The sequence below is a fragment of the Sorex fumeus genome, unplaced genomic scaffold (genome assembly GCF_029834395.1).
Source record: "Sorex fumeus unplaced genomic scaffold, SorFum_2.1 ptg000095l, whole genome shotgun sequence".
NCBI lineage: Eukaryota > Metazoa > Chordata > Mammalia > Eulipotyphla > Soricidae > Sorex > Sorex fumeus.
Genome location: NW_026606152.1, coordinates 3,112,018 through 3,130,582, shown reverse-complemented (window position 1 = coordinate 3,130,582; position 18,565 = coordinate 3,112,018). Strand labels below are relative to the sequence as shown.

Sequence of the window (18,565 nt, the reverse complement as noted above, 5' to 3'; positions counted from 1 at the left end):
CTAATTGATTTTGAAGGTCTTCCTTGGTCCTGAGTCATTCACACCGAGACTCTGTCCTCTCTCCGGGGCTGCGAGGAGGACTCTCACCAGGCTGGAGGCCGTCACTTCACTGTAGAGCAGCCCGAAAGGCACAATGAGGAAGTGTTCCTGCTCGGTGCTCACTCTGGCCTGTGGGAGAAATGACGAAGTCAGCTGCGGTTCCAAAGAAAGTTTTGTGGGTGATTTTTTGCTTTTTGGGTCACACCCAGGAATGCTCAGGGGTTATTACTCCTGGCGGCGCTTGGAGGATCATATGGGATGCCGGGGATCCAACCCAGGTCGGCTGCGTGTAAGGCAAAGGCCCTACCCGCTGTACTATCACTCCAGCCTACAGGGAAAGTTTTATATTTCTTCAATCCACCAACTCTCCTGCCTTTTTCTGGGTTTGTTTTTGGTTTGTTTGTTCTCTGGGCTACACCTTCTTCTCTGTATTCTCTCTCCAGCCCCAAACAGTCCAGGCTTGTCTCCAGTCCCTGTTCTCCCTCCAACACATCTATCTCGTTGGCTTGTCTGCATCTTTGCTTGCTTATTTCCACTCTGGAGAAGCATGTGTTCTCTTTCAAACACACACTTCTCTTTCTCTCCCCTCACATCTTTCCAAGTGAATTTCATTAAAGACTATCTTGATTCACACGAAAGTCCAGGATCTGCAGCCAGAGTGACAGGACAGCAGTTATGGCTTTTGCCTTGCAATGTGGCTGATCCAGGTTCAATCCCTGGCACCACATATGGCCTCAGAGCCCAGGCAGGAGTGATCTCTGACACTGGTGTGATGGGGCTGAGATCTGATTTCGGGAAAACTATACACACAGAATCTGATCATGGCTGATTATAAAAGTTGGGTGCTATGAATAACTTTGTAAACTACAATACCTCAATTCTTAAAGTCCAGGCTCCTAGAAAGCCCAGCAGGCTAGAGTGCGCACAGGCTACGGGGATGTGGGTCCAGGTTTTTTCTTGCCACAACGTTATTTACCTCCAAGCTGGGAGTAACTCTTGTGCACCACCATGTGTTATCCCTCAACACTCCCAAAATTTCATTTTGATGTAGAAAAGCAGACTGATTTTTGGGATCTGCCTCTCTACACTTGTAGGTTTGTGAGCCATGGGGCAGCAGAATCCCCCAGCAGGAATTTCTCACCTACCAGAGGCCCGGTGTAGATCTGGCTTTCCTTATAGTGACCAGGGACGGGGGCCAGAAGCACTTGAGAGCCCTGGTAAATTACTACAGCACAATGATGAGAACTGTCAGTGTCTGAGCTTTACAACAAGCTCTGTGTGTATACGCTCGCCTTGCATGCAATCGATCCAGATTTAATCCCAAGCATCCCATGTGGTCTCCTAAGCCTGCCAGGAGTGATCTCTAAGCTCAGAGCAAGGAGTAAGTCCTGAGCATAGCTGAGAGTGCCCCAAAACCAAATTTTTTTAAAAACCAAAAACTGTAGGATGATCAAATGATGGCCAATGGCATAAATCACAGCATAATTCCTTACTGTCGAACAATTTCAGAACATCTTTCCAGCAATATCATCACACAAACACGAGCTTATCACCACCATCACCACTATAGGAACCATCACCTATCAGCGCCAGCAGCACCAACACCATCGTAATCACCATCGCCACTGTCATCATTACCACCACCATCATTGTCCTTCTGTTATCTGCTCCTTTCACACATGTTCTCTCTACCATGGAGCCCCAGGAGCAGTTTCTGAGTACAGACCCAGGAGTAACCTCCCAAGCACCATCAGGTGTGGACCCCCGCAAAAAAAAAAAAAAAAAAAAAAAAAAAGAAGAAGAAGAAGAAAAGAAACCCAGACATTGCAGCTGCTTCTAAAGGACACCTGTGCAGTGGCCCTCACCCTGCCGTCATCCTGTCCTGCCCGAGAGCCTGCTCAATCCCGGATGTCGGGCCTGATGGTGAGGCAGGAGGAAGGAGAGTGACCTGAGGAGTAAGTCCTCTGGAGGCAGAGATGTGGCTTAGGTAGCACGTGCTGACACAGTGAGATCAAGGGCTCCACCACCAGCATCTGTGGAGTCCCAGTCCCAAGCCTCCAATTCAGGCCCCCCCCCCCCAAGACTGTCTTCCTGAGCTTTACTTCTGCTTCCAGAATGCATTACAGACCAACTCAAGTCTCTCTCCCACCAGTCTCAGGAACTAAACATGCCGAGTCGTCTGTTTTCCTCACCCTACACTCACCCGATGGCCATGCTGCTCTAGGGAGCAGAGCTCCAGGTTCCTCTCCAGCAACTGGGGGGATCAGGGTCGTATGTGAGGAAAGCTCTCAGGAAAAGCTTCTCCCCACTGTCAATCATGGCAAGAGGAGGAATGAAACTGTTGTCTACACATCAGCCCTCTGACATTCGTCTTGAGACATCTGGCCCCCAACTCTCACGCTCAGTAGCTTAGAAATGTACACACAGGACCGGAGAGATGGTACAGGAGTTCAGTGTGTGCCTAGCATGCAGCAGAACCCAGCTGAGGTACACAGCACCTCAGTACCACCAGGCAGATCCCCGCGGGCTGTGGGTGACCCAGTAGTCCCTGGCGCTGCAGGGGATGAGCAGCTGACCGGGCTTGTAATCCTTCAGAAAAGGAGTCTACGCAGTATACAGAATCAAGTATACAGAATCGTCCCGATCTGACTGTGCAGCACCAATTACTCCCTCTGTCTACACCCTGACTCCCCTGTCCCACCAGCCACCTGTCTCCCTTTGCCCAGGCACACCATTTTAATGACCATAACTTCATACTAAGTTTGACAATGGGGATGAAAGAGTCTACAGACCTAGTTATTCAAGAAGGACCACACGGTGACAGGGCTCAAACCCAGGTGGGCTCTGTGCAAGGCAGAAGTCTTAACCCCTGTACTGTCTCTTGGAGCTCTCCTGAGTATCTCTGACATGACTGCAGAGCAGGGGTAGGACTCATCCAGTAAATCACGTGACGTCTCTGCTTGTTACTGTAAGGCCGGAAATGGTATTAGATATATCCAAATGGCTCTTGCTAGAACAAAGGCTCCCCACGCTGTTGAGCAGAAGTGCTCTTTATGTTTTCTTCTCCAATCGTTGGCTTCTCCATATTCAACAATGCTCAGAGCTTACTGCTGCCTCTGCACTCAGGTAAGGGGACCCCAGGTGTGCTGAGGATTGAACCCAGGCCAGCTGTGTGCACGACAAGTACCCTGACCAGTGCACTATCTCCAGCCCGAGGAGATTAGCCCTGGACTATCTCTCCAGCCCGAGATTCACATCACTGTCACTGATCACTGTCTTCCTGTTGTTCATCGATTGGCTTGAGCAGGTCCCAGTAATGTCTCCTTCGTCCTAGCCCTGAGATTTTAAAAAGTGCCACATTCAAGGCTCTTTCAGGGTCAGGAGAATGAGACCCACAATTGTTACTGGTTTTTGGCATATTGAATATGCCACACGGAATTTGCCAGACTCTGCCGTGTGGGCAGGATACTTTTGGTAGCCTACCAGGTTCTCCAGAGTAAGAACTAGATGATAAGATGTGCGGGAGCAGGGGTTTATAGTCTCTGGATCTTGGCCATTGATGGGCTTACATGGCGTCAGGGGCAGTTGATGGGTGTAACGCCTATTTGATCCACATATTTGAATGGAAAAAGCGTCAACTAAGGAAAGTCCTGAGTCTTCCAGATGAGAAGTATTATAGATGTGTACGGAATGGAGAGAGAGGACAGTCCAGAGCCTCCTGACATGCGCAGTTCCCACAGAACAAAGCTGGAAGGGCACAGGGGTCCAAACTGGGCTGGCCGCCAATCCCTTTCACAAAAAGTCACTCAGTGCCCCCAGGAAATCTCCCTTTGCCAAGCAAATAAACAGTGTCCCACAGTTTCACCTGAGACAGTGATGATGTCCCAAAGTTCTAGCAGGGCAGATGGCTGGAGAGGTGGCGACAGTCTCAGCCACCATAGGCAACACTGGGTATGGCAGTGGACCAATGCCACCGCTACTTACTGGAAAGCAAATGTGTCCGACTGCACTCTTGCGCAGATCCACGCTGTACCCAGGAGCCTAGGCACAGAGGCCGACTCCAAAATGGTAAGGCAGGCAAGGGTGGGCACTAGGGGGCTAATTCACATGCTACCATCTTCCATCCTCCTGCCCAAAAGGTCTCCAGTCAAAACAGGCCACGCGGGGCTAGAGAGTCAGCAGGTGGGGCGTTTGCTTTGCATGCAGCCAACTGGGGTTCAATTCCTGGTATCCTTTATGGTCCTCTGAGCACTGCCAATGAGTGATTCCTGAGCACAGAGCCAGCAGTAACCCCTGAGCATCGCGGGGCATGCACACACGCAGGCAGGCCCGCACGGTGATGGGACGGCTGGCGTAGGAGACTGCACGAATGAAAGGGAGCCCGGGCCAGCAGTGCTCTTTCCCAGCACCCTCATCTAAGCCCAGACAGATGAGAGGACAGCAGGGAAGTTGCACACGACCATAGCCAGAGAGCCCAGGGCACAAATGGACAGCAAGCCATGGGGTACAGTCCTCGAGGGGCAGGTCCCAGAGCAGTGAGGTCAGAAAGATGACTCAGGTGACAGGGTTCCCACTGGAGCCTGCACATTAGGAAAGCGTGTGCTGGACGAGAACAGCTCAGGGACACGAGCGGCCATCAGCAGACGATGACGATGAGAGGTGGGGTGTCCTGCTCTGCACCAGAAATCGAGGGACAGGGCAAAAGAGAGATCTGGACACTGGGGAGGGATCCAGCCCCACCAACTAAAACTACACAATAATCTTTTTTCCCCCCTTTTTTGGGTCACACCCAGCAATGCACAGGCGTTACTCCTGGCTCTGTACTCAGGATTACTCCTGGCAGTGCTTGGGGGACCATTTGGGATGCTGGGAATTAAACCTGGGTCAGTCGCATGCAAGGCAAACACCCTACCCCTACACAATAATCTTTAACTTCTATTTTTTGTTTCTGTTTGGGGGCCATGCCTAGGAATGCTCAGGGTTACTTCTGGCTCTGCACCCAGGAATCACTCCTTGGGGTTCAGGGAAAACATACAGTATGCCGGGGATTGTACACAGGCCGGCCGGGTGCCAGGTACGCTCCTTATCCGCTGTCCTATTGCTTCAATTCCTTTCTAACTTCTTAAGCACCTGAGTCCGTGCGCACATCTTTCATACAATTCTCAAGACCCCACGAGCCCAGGAAGAAACCCACTTTTCACTGCCTGAGTGTTTAGCACCCTGGTACTCAAGTGACAACGAGGCACACTAGGGTTGGAAAGGTCTAACTGTCAGGTAAGGGCCACCAAGAAAGGAAGCAACAGATTCTAAGCGGGCCACGGGGCCAACTTGTCTCATATGTCCCCCAAATTCATCAAAAGCCACTGCAGTCTAAGAGAGAAGATTAACTCCAATAATCCTCTCTAATTATGTGATGTCTCCTAGTGTCAACTCGGGATCGAGTCCCTGGTACCACCTATGGTCTCCTGAGCACTATGGAGAAGAGGCCTGAGCAGAGCCAGGAATCTGAACGCTCCTGTAGAAGTCAGCACACAGAGTGCACTGTGAAAGAGCTACTGTTTCTATCGTGGTTAGGTCAAACTGGCTGACCCTCAGATGACCACACGCTGACATCAGGAATCTGGAGGGAAAGGCTCCAAAGCTGACCTCAGCTCAGCCCGCTGGGGTGGACACGCACCAGCCACACCAGGACAGTCACTGCTCCTTCGACACTCACTGTGATATGGTTATAGATGAGCTGAGACCACCCGAAGAGGTCCGCCAGTCTGTAAAAGGCCGCCAGCTTGCAGCGCAGCAATTTCTCCCCTTTGTCATAGGCAATCGAATCCGACCCCCTGAGGTCATTCACAGGAGTCACCATGCCAAGACCTATGGGGAGGAAAAGCAAGTAAAAGACTAACCATTCCTAGTCGAGCGCACACTGATCGACAGCTGTTACCGGCAGGTGGGAGCGGGCACTCTCGGGGCAGAAGCTCTGTGTCCAAATGTGAGCATTGTGTCCCACCCCTAGCCCCACATACTGAGCCTCCAAAGTTCCAGAAACTTTCAAGTTTTGCACTGAAAGCTTCTATTTTGCCAAGACTAACACAACTGTATTAGAAATTATTAGGAAGAAGGTGGGGAAAATGTGTAAGATACAGTATTATTAAACTGAAAAAAGAAAAAACCTTATTGGAATTACATTTTGTTTGATCTTGCTACATGAGGCAAATTCTTCAACATGCCCAACCCCCAAAAGAAAAGTTATTTTCTTTTCTGGTCCTTGTATTTGGTTATCGCCGGCAGTGCTCAGGGCTCAGCAGGGGACCCGTGGCACGAGGCAGGGAAACTGGGACTCCTGTGAGCAGAGCTCCAGTCCAAGCTCGCTCTGACCCAAGTAGAGGATTTCTTGAACCATCGTTTTTTTGTGTGTGAAAAGGGTTTATAACAATTGTCTACATTAAAAAACTAGAAACAGAAGAATCAATTTTAATTTTAAAAAGAGGGCAGAGTCAGGGGGATAAAATGGCTAGAGGTGACAAGAGACAGTGGTAGAGCTTCCCAGGTATGTGGGGGGGGGGGGGGTGCAGTAACTCTGTACATAAATGTTAACACTACTATAACCATGTTAAACAGACTTTAATAAAGATCATTTAAAAAGATAAAAGGGAACAATAAACATAAAAGCAGGTATCAAGTAGAAAGAGCTAGTTTTAAAATAAAGATAAAAATCAAATTAAATAAAAAAGTCGGCTCTTGGAGGCCAGAGAGATAGTGCAGGGATTAACACACTTGCCTTTCAGGACTGGAGTGATAGTACAGCAGTTAGGATATTTGCCTTGCATGTGGCTGACTCCCCGGGTTCAATCCCAGGCATCCCATAAGCTCCCCAGAACACTCACTGCCAGAAGTATTTCCCGAGTGCAGAGCCAGGAGTCAGCCCTGAGTTTGCTGGCTATGACCCAAAAAAAAAAAAAAAACTTGCCTTGCAGGTGCCAAAACCAAGGTTCAGTCCCTGTATCCTATATGGTCCGTGTTCCCCCGCTCCCCAGTCCCACCAGGACCACCAGGATCCCTGAGCACAGAGCCAGGAGGCAGCCCCGGGAACTGCCAGGTGTGGCCCAAAATCAAAAAAGACTGATTATTTGAGTAGATTAAAATAGAAAACAGTGAAGTGAAAAATTGAATTTAAAAGAAAGCACATATAATTTCTAGTAAGACTCACTAACAACCAAGTAACCAGAAGAAGACAAATGATGACTCCAAAGCAGCAGGGACATCCCTACTATCTGACAAACTGGGACCTTTCCGGAGTGTTCTCTTGAACACGTGTCTCCTCTCCCCTTACACTTCTCTATTTCTTTCAATAAAAGCAATTTGCTTCACTTAAATAAAGGCAGGGCTTGAGCTCACCTGGAAGAACTAACAGAGGGTGTGTCCCCAGAACGAAACAAAACCAAAGAGGAAGGCTTCGCTTCACCTTCCTCCACTGGCAGGCTTTCTTTTCCTCCCTCCACACCAGGTGTTACAAAGCTGTGCGCCCATCACAGTGAACGTGCTAAACGCCGTCTGGAGGGGCATGGGGCAGGAAGTGCCAGCAATACACACACATATCTTTTGGTAATGTGTATTTTATTTTAAGCACTGCGGTTTACAGTCCTGTTAATGGCAGGGTTTCCTGCATAAACCATTCCAGCACCTGTCCCCTCTTCTATTCCCTCCCCATTCTGACCCTCGGATGGCATTCTACTGAGGTCCATTCTCCGTTCCTGCTGCCTGTGGGTGTATTTCTCCCCTACTTCAGTTCTTTAGGTCCTGCACATGAGAGCCACCATCCTGTCTGCCGCTCTCCCTCCGGCTGGCACAGTCCTCTCCAGGCCCATCCGTGGAGCAGTGGCAGCCGAGCCCAGAGCTCCCATCCCTGGTACTCACTCATGTTCAGGGCAGCCATCCCTCCCTGTGGGGCTGCTGGGTAGACGTTGGGGACATTTGCCGTCATGAAATCTGCAATCTGCTGTAACGCCAGCAGGCCTGTGGGGTTCTTCCCCTTCTTAAACTGCTCTTGTATCATTGACTCCAGTTCTTCACAGAAAGCCTAAAATGTAGCAAATGAAACATAAGACACCAGTTCTTCTCTGTCCCTGGAAAGGGCAGGGTAACCATCACCAGGACTGATTTTATATTGTCTTTACCCAGTGCCAGGAAGACAAGTAGACCTTCTCACCTGGCAGAGTCTTCCAGAAAAGTAGCTGTACAATGTAAAGGTTGGAATTTTTTTGTTTGTTTTGGGTTTGGAATTTTTTGTTTGTCTGGTTTTTGGGGCCACATCTTGAAATGCTCTGTGGTTACTCCTGGTTCTGCACTCAGGAATCACTTCTGGCCATGCTCAGGGGATCATACAGAATTCTGGGAATCAAACCTGGGTTGACCGCAGGCAAGGAAAGCCCCTTACCCACTATACTCTCTGGCCCCCACACAAGAATCTTGAAGATGCATTCTTTTCCTAAAAACCAATTCTAAAGCAATAATTAGAGATATGCTCACAGCTGTCTCTTCACAAAACTGTGCATTCCTCAATTCCCAGTGAAGGTGGACAGGCACATCCTCCTGTCCACCTGTCCTCCTGTCCATCCTCTTCAAAGCAGAAGGCCGACTAAATGCAGAGTGCACTTGAGATGGACTCTGAGCACACAGTCAACGCAAAAGGTCCAAAGAATTAGATGCGTAACTGGTCCTGATATGCTTATTTTAAGTGAACAAGATTAGAATGCAACACATCCATTTTTATAAGAGTAAATATCCATAGAGTAAAAGTAAACAAAAATGTCCACTGCAATTCTCTGAGTGACTGTTAGGATATTTTTCAAGTTCTGCATTTTGTGCTTCACAGTATTTCCTTTCATATACATTTTTAAAATGTGTATTATACAGAGATTGGAACAACAGTACAGCTGGGAGGGCTCTTGCCAGGCATGCAGCCACCCAGTACCATTTCCACATATGGTCCCCAAACTCATCAGGAGTAATTCCTGAGCGCAGAGCCAGGATAAGCCCTGAGTACCACTGGGTGTGGTCCAAAAACAACAGGCAGAAAGGTTAATAAGTTGAGTTGATGGTGATTTTAACATTAAACTCACTACAGAAAACTACAGTGGTAGGAGCAAAAATACAGAGGTCAGGTCATTTCCACAAACTGTTTTAGAACAATTTTTTCACAGACTAGGGATGTTATTCAGTAGTAAAGCTGTCCTGTGTAAGTGAGGCTCCCGGGTTCAATTCCTAGGACCAAACACAGACAAATAATAGAAATTTTCTCACCCATCCTATAAGGAAAGATCTCTTCGTCAAATAATTATGAAAGACAATGATTATACATCTCTGATTATAAGCACTCCAAAATTTGTAGAGGGTTCAATACTGACTGCAGCTTTTCACTGCTTGCACTGGAATTATATTAAGCACAGTCCACCTTCACTTGAGTAGAGCAAGGAACAAACCAACACGCTACTGGAATGCAGCCAGGTGCAGAGTCTCTCGGAGACCCTCTCTCCCCCAGCACGATGAACTGTTGCAGATATAGTCTGCGGTGGTCAAGGGGAACCGGGAATTGAGCAGTGCTTTGTAAGGGAGCGACAAATCAGCAAAAGTGGTTTTCATCCATCTGTTATCAAATGTGGATACACGGAAAGGGAGCATGCACAGCCAGAAGGAACACAGTCAGAGATACAGAACCTGGATCATGGGCAGGAATGGCTCAACAGGCTGGTCCTTTAAGCAATGCCTCAAGCAGCCCTCAAGCATGGAGAGAGGAGTGTCGCCTGAGCACTGCCAGGGTGGCCCTGAAACAAAGCAGGTTCTTTCCGAACAACAGGAGATACAACACGGACTCCAGCCATGGCCCAGCCGGCTGGAGACAAGGCTCAAGCGCTGAGCAAATGCCCCACATGCCATGTCCCCAGTTCTACCCCAAACACCCAAAAAGTAAAAGAAAGGAGCTCCTTGCGCCTGTGGGTTCACAGTCTGAACATTCCAGCCACCTACTACAAATCCACACACTTTACAACATGTCCCTCAACACAGCTTACATACCAAGCAGGTGTGAGCAGAACAAGAAGAGACAGGCCTCCCACAGAGGGAGAGGAAGCTTAGCTTAAAAAAGAACCAAAAGTTGGGGCCAGAGAAAAAGTATAGTGAAGGGGGAGCTTGTCATGCACACAGCCAACAAGGTTCAACTCCCTGCACCCCATATAGTCCTCCGAGCACCGCCAGAGGAGATCCCTAAATACAGAGCCAGCAATAAGCCCCGACACTTCTGGTGTGGCCCCAAAACAAAAATCAACAGAAAGTGGTAAGAGCACAGTGGATAAGGTGCTCGTCTTACACGTAGCTAACCCAGGTTCCATCCCAGAACCACATGTGATCCCTGAGCATGACCAGGAGTGACCCCCAAGCATCACCTGGTACCCACCCCCCACCACCCCCGGCCACAGCGGTGAGCATGCAAGCAGCAGCACAACAGCAAGGGGCCGTGAGTCAAGCACAGGTGCTCTGCAGCAGCCATGTAGCCGGGCCTCGGGCCACCAACCTGTATCCCATTGGTCTCTGCCCAGCAGGCACCAGCCAAAGCCGAGAACGTGTCCTTGGGCTGACCGCCTAACAGCTCCAAAGGTCACTGCCCGCTCCTGTTTCAGGGGCAGGCCCAGTAGCCCACACACCCTTTCCGGGCCTTCCCAGCCTCCTGCCGAGATCCTGGGTCCAACCACATTCCCTTGTTTAGCTGCCGGCACTCCACCACTTCATCCAGCCAAACCCCAGCCCTGGTTCATGCAAGACTTCACCCTCCACCCAGGCCACCAACCACTGCGCAGGAAGCAGAGAGGACTTACCCTGACCATCAGGGTCGGGGACCTGCTCGCTCTGCCTCCATGAGCCTGCACCCTGCAGCCCGTCCCCCCACCCCCCAGGCCTGTTCATGGAGAGCAGACAAGTAGTCTGATAGCATTTCTGAGAACTTTCCCACCCCCATTCTCAGTGCTCACTGGGCTCTGCGCTCCTTCCTCAGGCGGACCAGCCATGCCGGAAGGAGAAACCTGGCAAGGTGGCAGAGCGCCTGGCCTCCCATACCCTCCCCCCCCTCTCTCCAGCCTGCTCCATGGGACTGGCACACACCCAGGGCCACGGGGCATCCACGTGGTCTCTTGTACTCTCCCCGCGCTCATGTTTCCAGCTCAGCCTGGATGGAACACTGGCTCTGTTACTCCCTCGCCTCTGCCGCTTCACCCACCAGCTCCTAGTATATTCAGAAGAAACTCACAGGAATGCCCATCTCTCCAGCCAGTCAAGTCACGTCCTCTGAGGGCATCACTTGCCCTCCTGCCATCCACAATACTCTCTACCAATTGAGCCTGCCAAATGTGCCCAGCTCGCGGCCCCTTGAGGCCTCCTACTGAGGCAGAGCCCTGCACCACCTCCCTCCACCATCCCCGGATGAGCCACCACTCACGGCCCAGCGCAGAAATGGCACATGAGCAACTCCCTCCAACAGGGACGCCTCCCCTTCAGCTTTCTGCTGGTTCCTTCCTGCCTCTCAGAATTCAGATCATGACTAACTTCCACGGAAAGGCTGCTCTAGCCTCGTTCAGTCTGATCATCCGATGCTGCTTCCTGCTCTGTGCTTCAGTTTCAAGTCAGTCGGATGCTGGCCTGGGCGCCGCACTCCTGTCGAAACGCATCAAGCTAGAACTCCGGATATGTGCCATTTTCTCTGAGCTATCCTCAATAACAGGAGGCAGTGACCAAACAAAACCTACAAGCCAGAGGCCTCATCCATCTCGCTCACTGTGAATTCCAGCTCTCAGACGAGAACACAGAGATAAGTCATGTCTTTGTAACATACAGGGTACGTCAGTGCCCATCTGCCAATCAGGAATGCAGCACACAAGGGAGCGGCATCCACATGAGGCAGTCACCTGCTGGACAGCAGCCCTTGCCCTAGAGGGGCAGGACAGTGACCACAGGGAAATCTATTCCTGATCAGGTACCCTACACCAGGAGATTGAACAGGACTGTTTCAGAGAGAGGCACTGAAACCAGCAATGCCTCAAAGGTTCAATACACAAAACCCTTCCAGAGAAGGAGCGAGAGGTAACAAGAGAACCAGCACTTCCAACCCATGCTCATACCAAAGACTTTCCACTTACTAGAGCTGAGAACCTAAATGAAATGAAATGCTCTTAGTATTTTTAGTATTTTTCTTAGTATTTTTAGGAAACCCAAGCTTTTTTTGGTTTTTGGGTCACTAAAGAGCTCCTCCCAGCAGTGCCAAGAATCAAACCCAGGGCCTCGCACATACCAGAGTTCTCTCTCTCAGAGCCCCATCCCGACCCTGACCCAGATTCTTCCCACAGCCGCTTGGGGCAGTGCAACTTCCACGTTAAGAAACTGTCTCGGTGCCCAACTCAAGCAGCCTAATCAGTGGCTGAATAGCAGTACTCCTACAATAAAAAAAAAAAAAGAAAAGAAAAAAGAAACTATCCAGAAACAGGGCTGGAGCGATAGCACAGCGGGTAGGGCGTTCGCCTTACAAGCGGCCAACATGGCCGACCCGAGTTCGATTCCTCCGCCCCTCTCGGAGAGCCCGGCAAGCTACCGAGAGTATTTGATATGCCAGACACAGTAACAACAAAGTCTCCAATGGAGACGTTACTGGGCCCGCTCGAGCAAATCGACGATCAACGGGAGGGCCTTTTATCCAGAAACAGCTGCTCGGAAGCACAGCGGGAGCTGTGTGGAGGAAGCCACTTACAGGACTCTGCAGGATCATGGACACCCTCTTCTTCTGCTCCATCATATTGAAGTCCTGGCGGAGGTCTGGCGCCATGTTCCGCTCTCGCAGATATTCTGGGTTGTTCTCATCCACCCTGTCAAAGTACCTCTCTTTGTGAGGGGCTGTGGTCGGGGGTGGTGAGGTCACCACTGCAGCCCGAGTATCACCATTCATGGCACAATCTTTCCGGATTCCTGCAAAATAGAAATAAAAGACTTTCTGAATCAGTGTAGAGGAAGGACTGGGCTCAGCTAGCCACGCGGAGCCACGACATGAGAGGGTCCTTTGTGGCCCGAGATACAGGCTCTCAGCCCTTTTCCACCTTCCCACGCATGGACGCACACATGCCGAGCTCTCGCCCAGACAGCAGAATGACCTGCCTGCTTGTACAAAGTGAACGAGTTATCGATAGTCTACCCGCAAAATGCAAAGTCAAGATTGTCCTACACTGACAGCCAGCAGCAGTGCTTCCTGCTGAATGTAATTAGGTGTATTTTTACCAAAAAGCACAGGGAATGATGGCCTGCACAGTGTCCAGAACGTGTCACCAGGCGAGAGGTGTTTGGACGTTGGGAAAGAGTTCATCAACATAGGGCCGGAGCGACAGCACAGTGGGAGGGCTTTTGCCTTGCATGCAGTCAACTGGGTTCAATCCCTGGCTTCCCACAGGGTCCCTGGAGCCTGGCTAGGGGTGGTTCCTGAGTGCAGAGCCAGTGCAGTCCACATGGCTCACATCCCTGACCATAGTCTGGTGTGGCCCAAAAAGCCAAAACCCAACATGACCTTCTTGGTTCAACGAATGGTGCTGAAAATGGGAACTCAGACCTCTTTCTAACGCCACTAGAGAAGTCAAGTCAAAATGGACTAAGATCTTGATATCAGACCTGAATCCATAGGTACAGAGGGGAAAACGTAAGCAGAACCCTCCATGAAACTGAAGCTAAAGGCATTTTCAAGGATGAAGCACCACTGACCAAGAGGAAGCAAAGACAAGATGACATGGAGCTAAGAGGCTTCCGCACCTCAAAGTAAATGATGCCCAGGATATACAGACAACACACACAATGGGATAAATTATTTACCCAACATGCATCTGATAAGAGTTAATATCTAAGGCACTGATAGAACTTGACAAGAAAAAAAAACACCCAACCACATAAAAAAATGGGAAGAAGAAATCAACCAAAACTTTCCCAAAGAAGAAATACAAATGGTCAAAAGGCACATAAAAAAAATGCATTATCAGGGAGATGCAAATCAAAACAATAATGAGATGAATGATTTAATTTTTGTCTCAATTATTCCCGCCGGGGCCCCTTGGAGGGGAGTGGGTTGAGTTTTCCTCCCCGCCCCGACCAGGGCTCTAGCAGCCGAAGACCTCCAGGATCAGCCACCACCATGCTGAGACCACTCCCCGCACACATGAAGGTACTGGCAGAGGGACAAAGCCACGCAGGTTCCGGGGCCGAGATCTCCAAGCCTACTCGGATTAGGGCCGAGCATCCTCCACCCAGATCCTCCAAATTCCAGTAGGCGGGGGCCACACCCACCAACTGGCCCCCTGGCGTCGTGTAATCTCATCAATGGCCAAGACTCAGAGACTATGAAAACCAGCTCCTGGAACCGTGCGGCCATGCGACATCTTATCTCATTCCTACTTTGGACAAACTGGCAGGCTACCGAATGTAGCCTGCCCACACGGCAGAGTCTGGCAAACTCCCTGTGGCGTAACCAATATGCCAAATACCAGTAACAATGATGGGTCTCATTCTCCTAAAGAGCCTGAATATAATCTCAGGGCTAGGATGAAGGAGACGTTACTGGGGCCTGCTCGAGGCAATCGACGAATAACAGGATGGTCGTGATTCGTGAATGAGATATCATCTCACACCATAGAGACTGGCACACATTCAAAAGAACAAGAACAAGCAGTGCTGGTGCGGGTGCAGGGAGAAAGGGACTCTTATTCACTGCTGGAATGCTGACTAGTCCAGGCCTTTCAGAAAACAATATGAACATTCCTCAGAAACTAGAAATTGGGGCTGGAGCGATAGCACAGTGGGTAGGGTAATTTGCCTTGCATGCAGCCAACCCAGGTTCAATTCCCAGCATTTAATAGGGTCCCACGAGCACCGCCAGGGGTAATTCCTGAGTGCATGAGCCAGGAGTAACCCCTGTGCATCACCAGGTGTGACCCAAAAAGAAAAAAAAAAAAACCACCTAGAAATTTGAGCTTCCATATGACCCAGCAATAGCACTCCTAGGAATATACCCTGGGGGCCCAAAAACACACTGCAGAAAAGCCATCTGTACTTCCATGTCCACTGCAGCGCTATCCACAACAGCCAGAATTTGGAGACAACCCAAGTGCCTGAGAACAGATAAGAGGATAAAGATCATGGTCACAGTCCTCCTGTTCAGAGCGGGGCCCAGTAACGTCTCCATCATGAGACTTGTTGTTACTGTGTTTTGGCATATTGAATACGTCACAGGCAGCTTGCCAGGTTTTGCCGCACGGGCGAGATACTCTTGGTAGCTTGCCAGGCTCTTCAAGAGGGGCAGAGGAATAGAACCTGGCTCAGCCGAGCCGGCTGCACGCAAGGCAAATGCCCTAATGCTGCGCTACTGCTCCTGCTCTAAGTGGATAAAGAAACTATGGTATATCATCTACACAGTGGAATACTACGCAGCCATCAGGAAAAAATAATAGATGGACACGGAGAATATCATGCTGAGTGAGTCAGAGGGAGAGGCACTGATGAAGAATGATGACATCATTTGTGGAATTAAAAAATAAAAAACATAGAATGAGACTAATACCCAAAGACAAGAGAAACATGGGCCAGGAGGGCTTGTGGACCCACGGTAAGAAGCTTACCACATGTGGGACTGGGGGGTGTTTGCAGAGCAGACACACACCCTTACTTCTTAGCCACCCCCATGGGTCCACACACCCTTACTCTTTAGCCACCCCCACGGGCCCACATGGCCACATACCCTTACTCCTTGGCCACCCCAAACGGACCCACGTGGCTCTCACTTTGTATCTGTCAGAGCCAGGCTTTCATTTGAAAGAAGTTCAAAGCACTAAACTATGTTAAGCCTCATGAGGCGTCTGTGCAGCCTAGTCCCTAATCACAAGTTCCATGTCTGCCAATAAAAAGTCCAGCCTAAAGGACACATCTGGAGTGTCTACTTATTCCCAGTGCTGGGGGAGTTGGACCACTAATCCAGCAAAGGGACAGACACTTCGGGAGAAAGAGGTCATCAGCACACGGGGCAGGTGGGCAGCCAGGAGAGGGAAGCTGGACAGCAGGCTCAAATGCTGACAGGAGGGAGCAGAAACAGCAACAAGAGTGGTTTCTGGCAAACAGTAGACATGTAAACATTTGTTTCCATAAATGAGAAGCAGTTTCTGTCATGTAGCAAACATGTAAACACACATTTTCATAAATGAAGAGCAAGAAGGAATGAATGAAAGGAGATGAAAAGAATTCTCAGATGCTACAGCAGAGGCTTCACTTTGGTTTGGCTTGGGGCCATTTTAGTCAGTGCTCAGGGGCCTGAAACCAGGCCTCGCCCATGGAGAGAACTCACCGCTACACGATCTCTCTAGCAGAGCTTTGCTGACAAGTGAGTGAGGAACAGTTCAAGTCCTCAAAAGCAAGCAATGTAGGAATTCGAGAATTAAATTAGCCAATGAAAAAAGGGTCTCTTCCAATTCAGTATGGATAAAAAGATTAATTCCAGATGGAACACAGACCTAAACACAAGTGCAAAAGTTAATTCTCAGATCGTGAGATTTTTTTTTTCTTTTTCTAAGAGGAAAAGCAAATCTGCAACACTTAGGGTGAGGCAGTCTTTTTGATTTTGGTTTGGGGGGTGGGGGTCATGTCCAGCAATGCTCAGACACCACATAGGATGCTGGAGATCAAACTCAGTTGGCTGCATGCCGGAAAAGTACCCTCTTCACTGTACTGTCGCTCTGGTCACAGGGCATAACAGCATATCTGATATGACAGCAGGAGTAACTGGACCTTCTAAAATGGAAATATTGGCCAGAGAGATAGTACAGTGGGCAAGGCGCTTCCCTTGCCTGTGGCCAACCCGGGTTCAATCCTTGGCATCACATATGGTCCCCCATGCCCCAAAAGGAGTGACTGCTGAGTGCAGTGAGTAACCTCTGAGCATCACTGGCTGTGGCCAAACCCCCCCCCCAAAATTAAAATGTTTCTGGGCCAGAGAGACAGTTCTGGGGTTAAGATCCTTGTCTTGCATTCCACCAAGCCCACTTCAAGTCTCTGGCACCACACAGGGTTCCCCAAGTTCCATCAGGAGTGGTCCCTGAGCACAGAGTCAGGAGGAAACCCCAAAGCACAGCTAGCTGAGTGCAGCCTAAAAACCAAAAGCAAAACTTAAAACGTGAGCAACAAGAAAAAAAGAAACATCTCATGAGCACTGTCAGTGATCCAGAAGAGCACAGAACTGGCCTGCTGAGCCTTGCCTCAATTTCCGACCCCAAAAATGTGTGCAGGAGTAAGCCCTGAGCACCGGCAGGTGTGGCCCAAAAAAGAAAAAACAAACAAAAAACCAAAGGCACCATCACATCAGTAGCGCTCTTAGTCTTTAACAGATACCCATCCTGGGTGAGTTCGATGGCTGGGTGGAGGCTCTGAAAGCCAGAACGCCAGTTCCAATTCCAGCACCGCATGGTCCTGAGCACCTCTGGGTGTGGTTGTGACCCACAACCAAAACAGAATTAGAAACTCAAATATGATTGCTACGATGAGTTCATAGCATGAAAAATGCCTATGGGAAAAAGCATGAATCCCAGCATCAATTGTGTTTGAACACACAGGCACAGATGGACAGACGAAAGGACACAGACACACAAACACATAGTGCGAGCATGTCCCACAGCACATCTCTAGAGAATGCTATTTCTAAATGTATTTCTAAATGATGAAATCATAGATGACTGCCATCACACACACACACACACACACACACACACACACACACGGTGCGAGCATGACCAACAGCACATCTTTGGAAAATGCTATTTCTAAATGATAAAATCATAGATGACTGCCATCATCTTGTCCAAAAGTGAAGGGTTTTAAAGTAACTACTGGAAGATGAATGTTAAATAAGATTAACACTGCTCCTCTAGGGACCCAGGAATAATAGTCTGCCAAGAATGCGGTTCGCTGGCCTGGAGATAACCAACTGTGCCCCAGAACATTCTTGCTCACCCAAGTTACTTATTTCATACCCAGGAGGAGTAACTAAGCCTCAGATCAGATACCAAAGTTTGGTTTCTCTGAAATATCTGAGTTCGTTGTAAAGTTTTTGAATTTGATCCCAGCTGGGTATATTCCCTCTGACACAGATATTTTGCTAATAACTAAAAACTATTCCCAATATTCATATGATTTACCTTTGAATCCCTAAAGGCAGATTCTCAAACCAAAGCAGGAAACAGGAAAGTACCCCGTGAGGCCAGGGTTGCAGCTCAGTGATGAGAAGCAGATCTTGCACATGCAAAGCCCTGGGTTCAATCTCTGGCACCACTATCAAAACCAAAAGGAAGGGGCCGGAAACATAGTACAAAGGGCAGGGCACTTGCCTTGCACATAGTGAACGTGTTTCAAATCTCCGCATGGTCTCCCAGCGCCACCAGGCAGGATCCCTGAGCGCAGTGTCAGGAGTAAGCCCTGA

At 49.5% G+C, this 18,565-nt stretch overlaps 1 protein-coding gene across 8 annotated transcripts in view; it reads right to left on the bottom strand.

The window, feature by feature from the left end:
• Positions 1-13,040, bottom strand: part of ADD1 (adducin 1) — a 33,189-nt gene extending 20,149 nt beyond the window's left edge. For all 8 annotated transcript variants that reach the window (XM_056132746.1, XM_056132747.1, XM_056132748.1 and 5 more), the window contains exons 1-4: positions 12,824-13,040; positions 7,951-8,113; positions 5,756-5,907; positions 88-168 (exon numbers count right to left, since the gene is read on the bottom strand). In XM_056132746.1, the coding sequence (XP_055988721.1) occupies positions 88-168; positions 5,756-5,907; positions 7,951-8,113; positions 12,824-13,018 (591 nt within the window). In that variant the 5' untranslated portion in view covers positions 13,019-13,040. The remainder of the gene's footprint in view (positions 1-87; positions 169-5,755; positions 5,908-7,950; positions 8,114-12,823) is intronic.
• Positions 13,041-18,565: the final 5,525 nt, after the last annotated feature.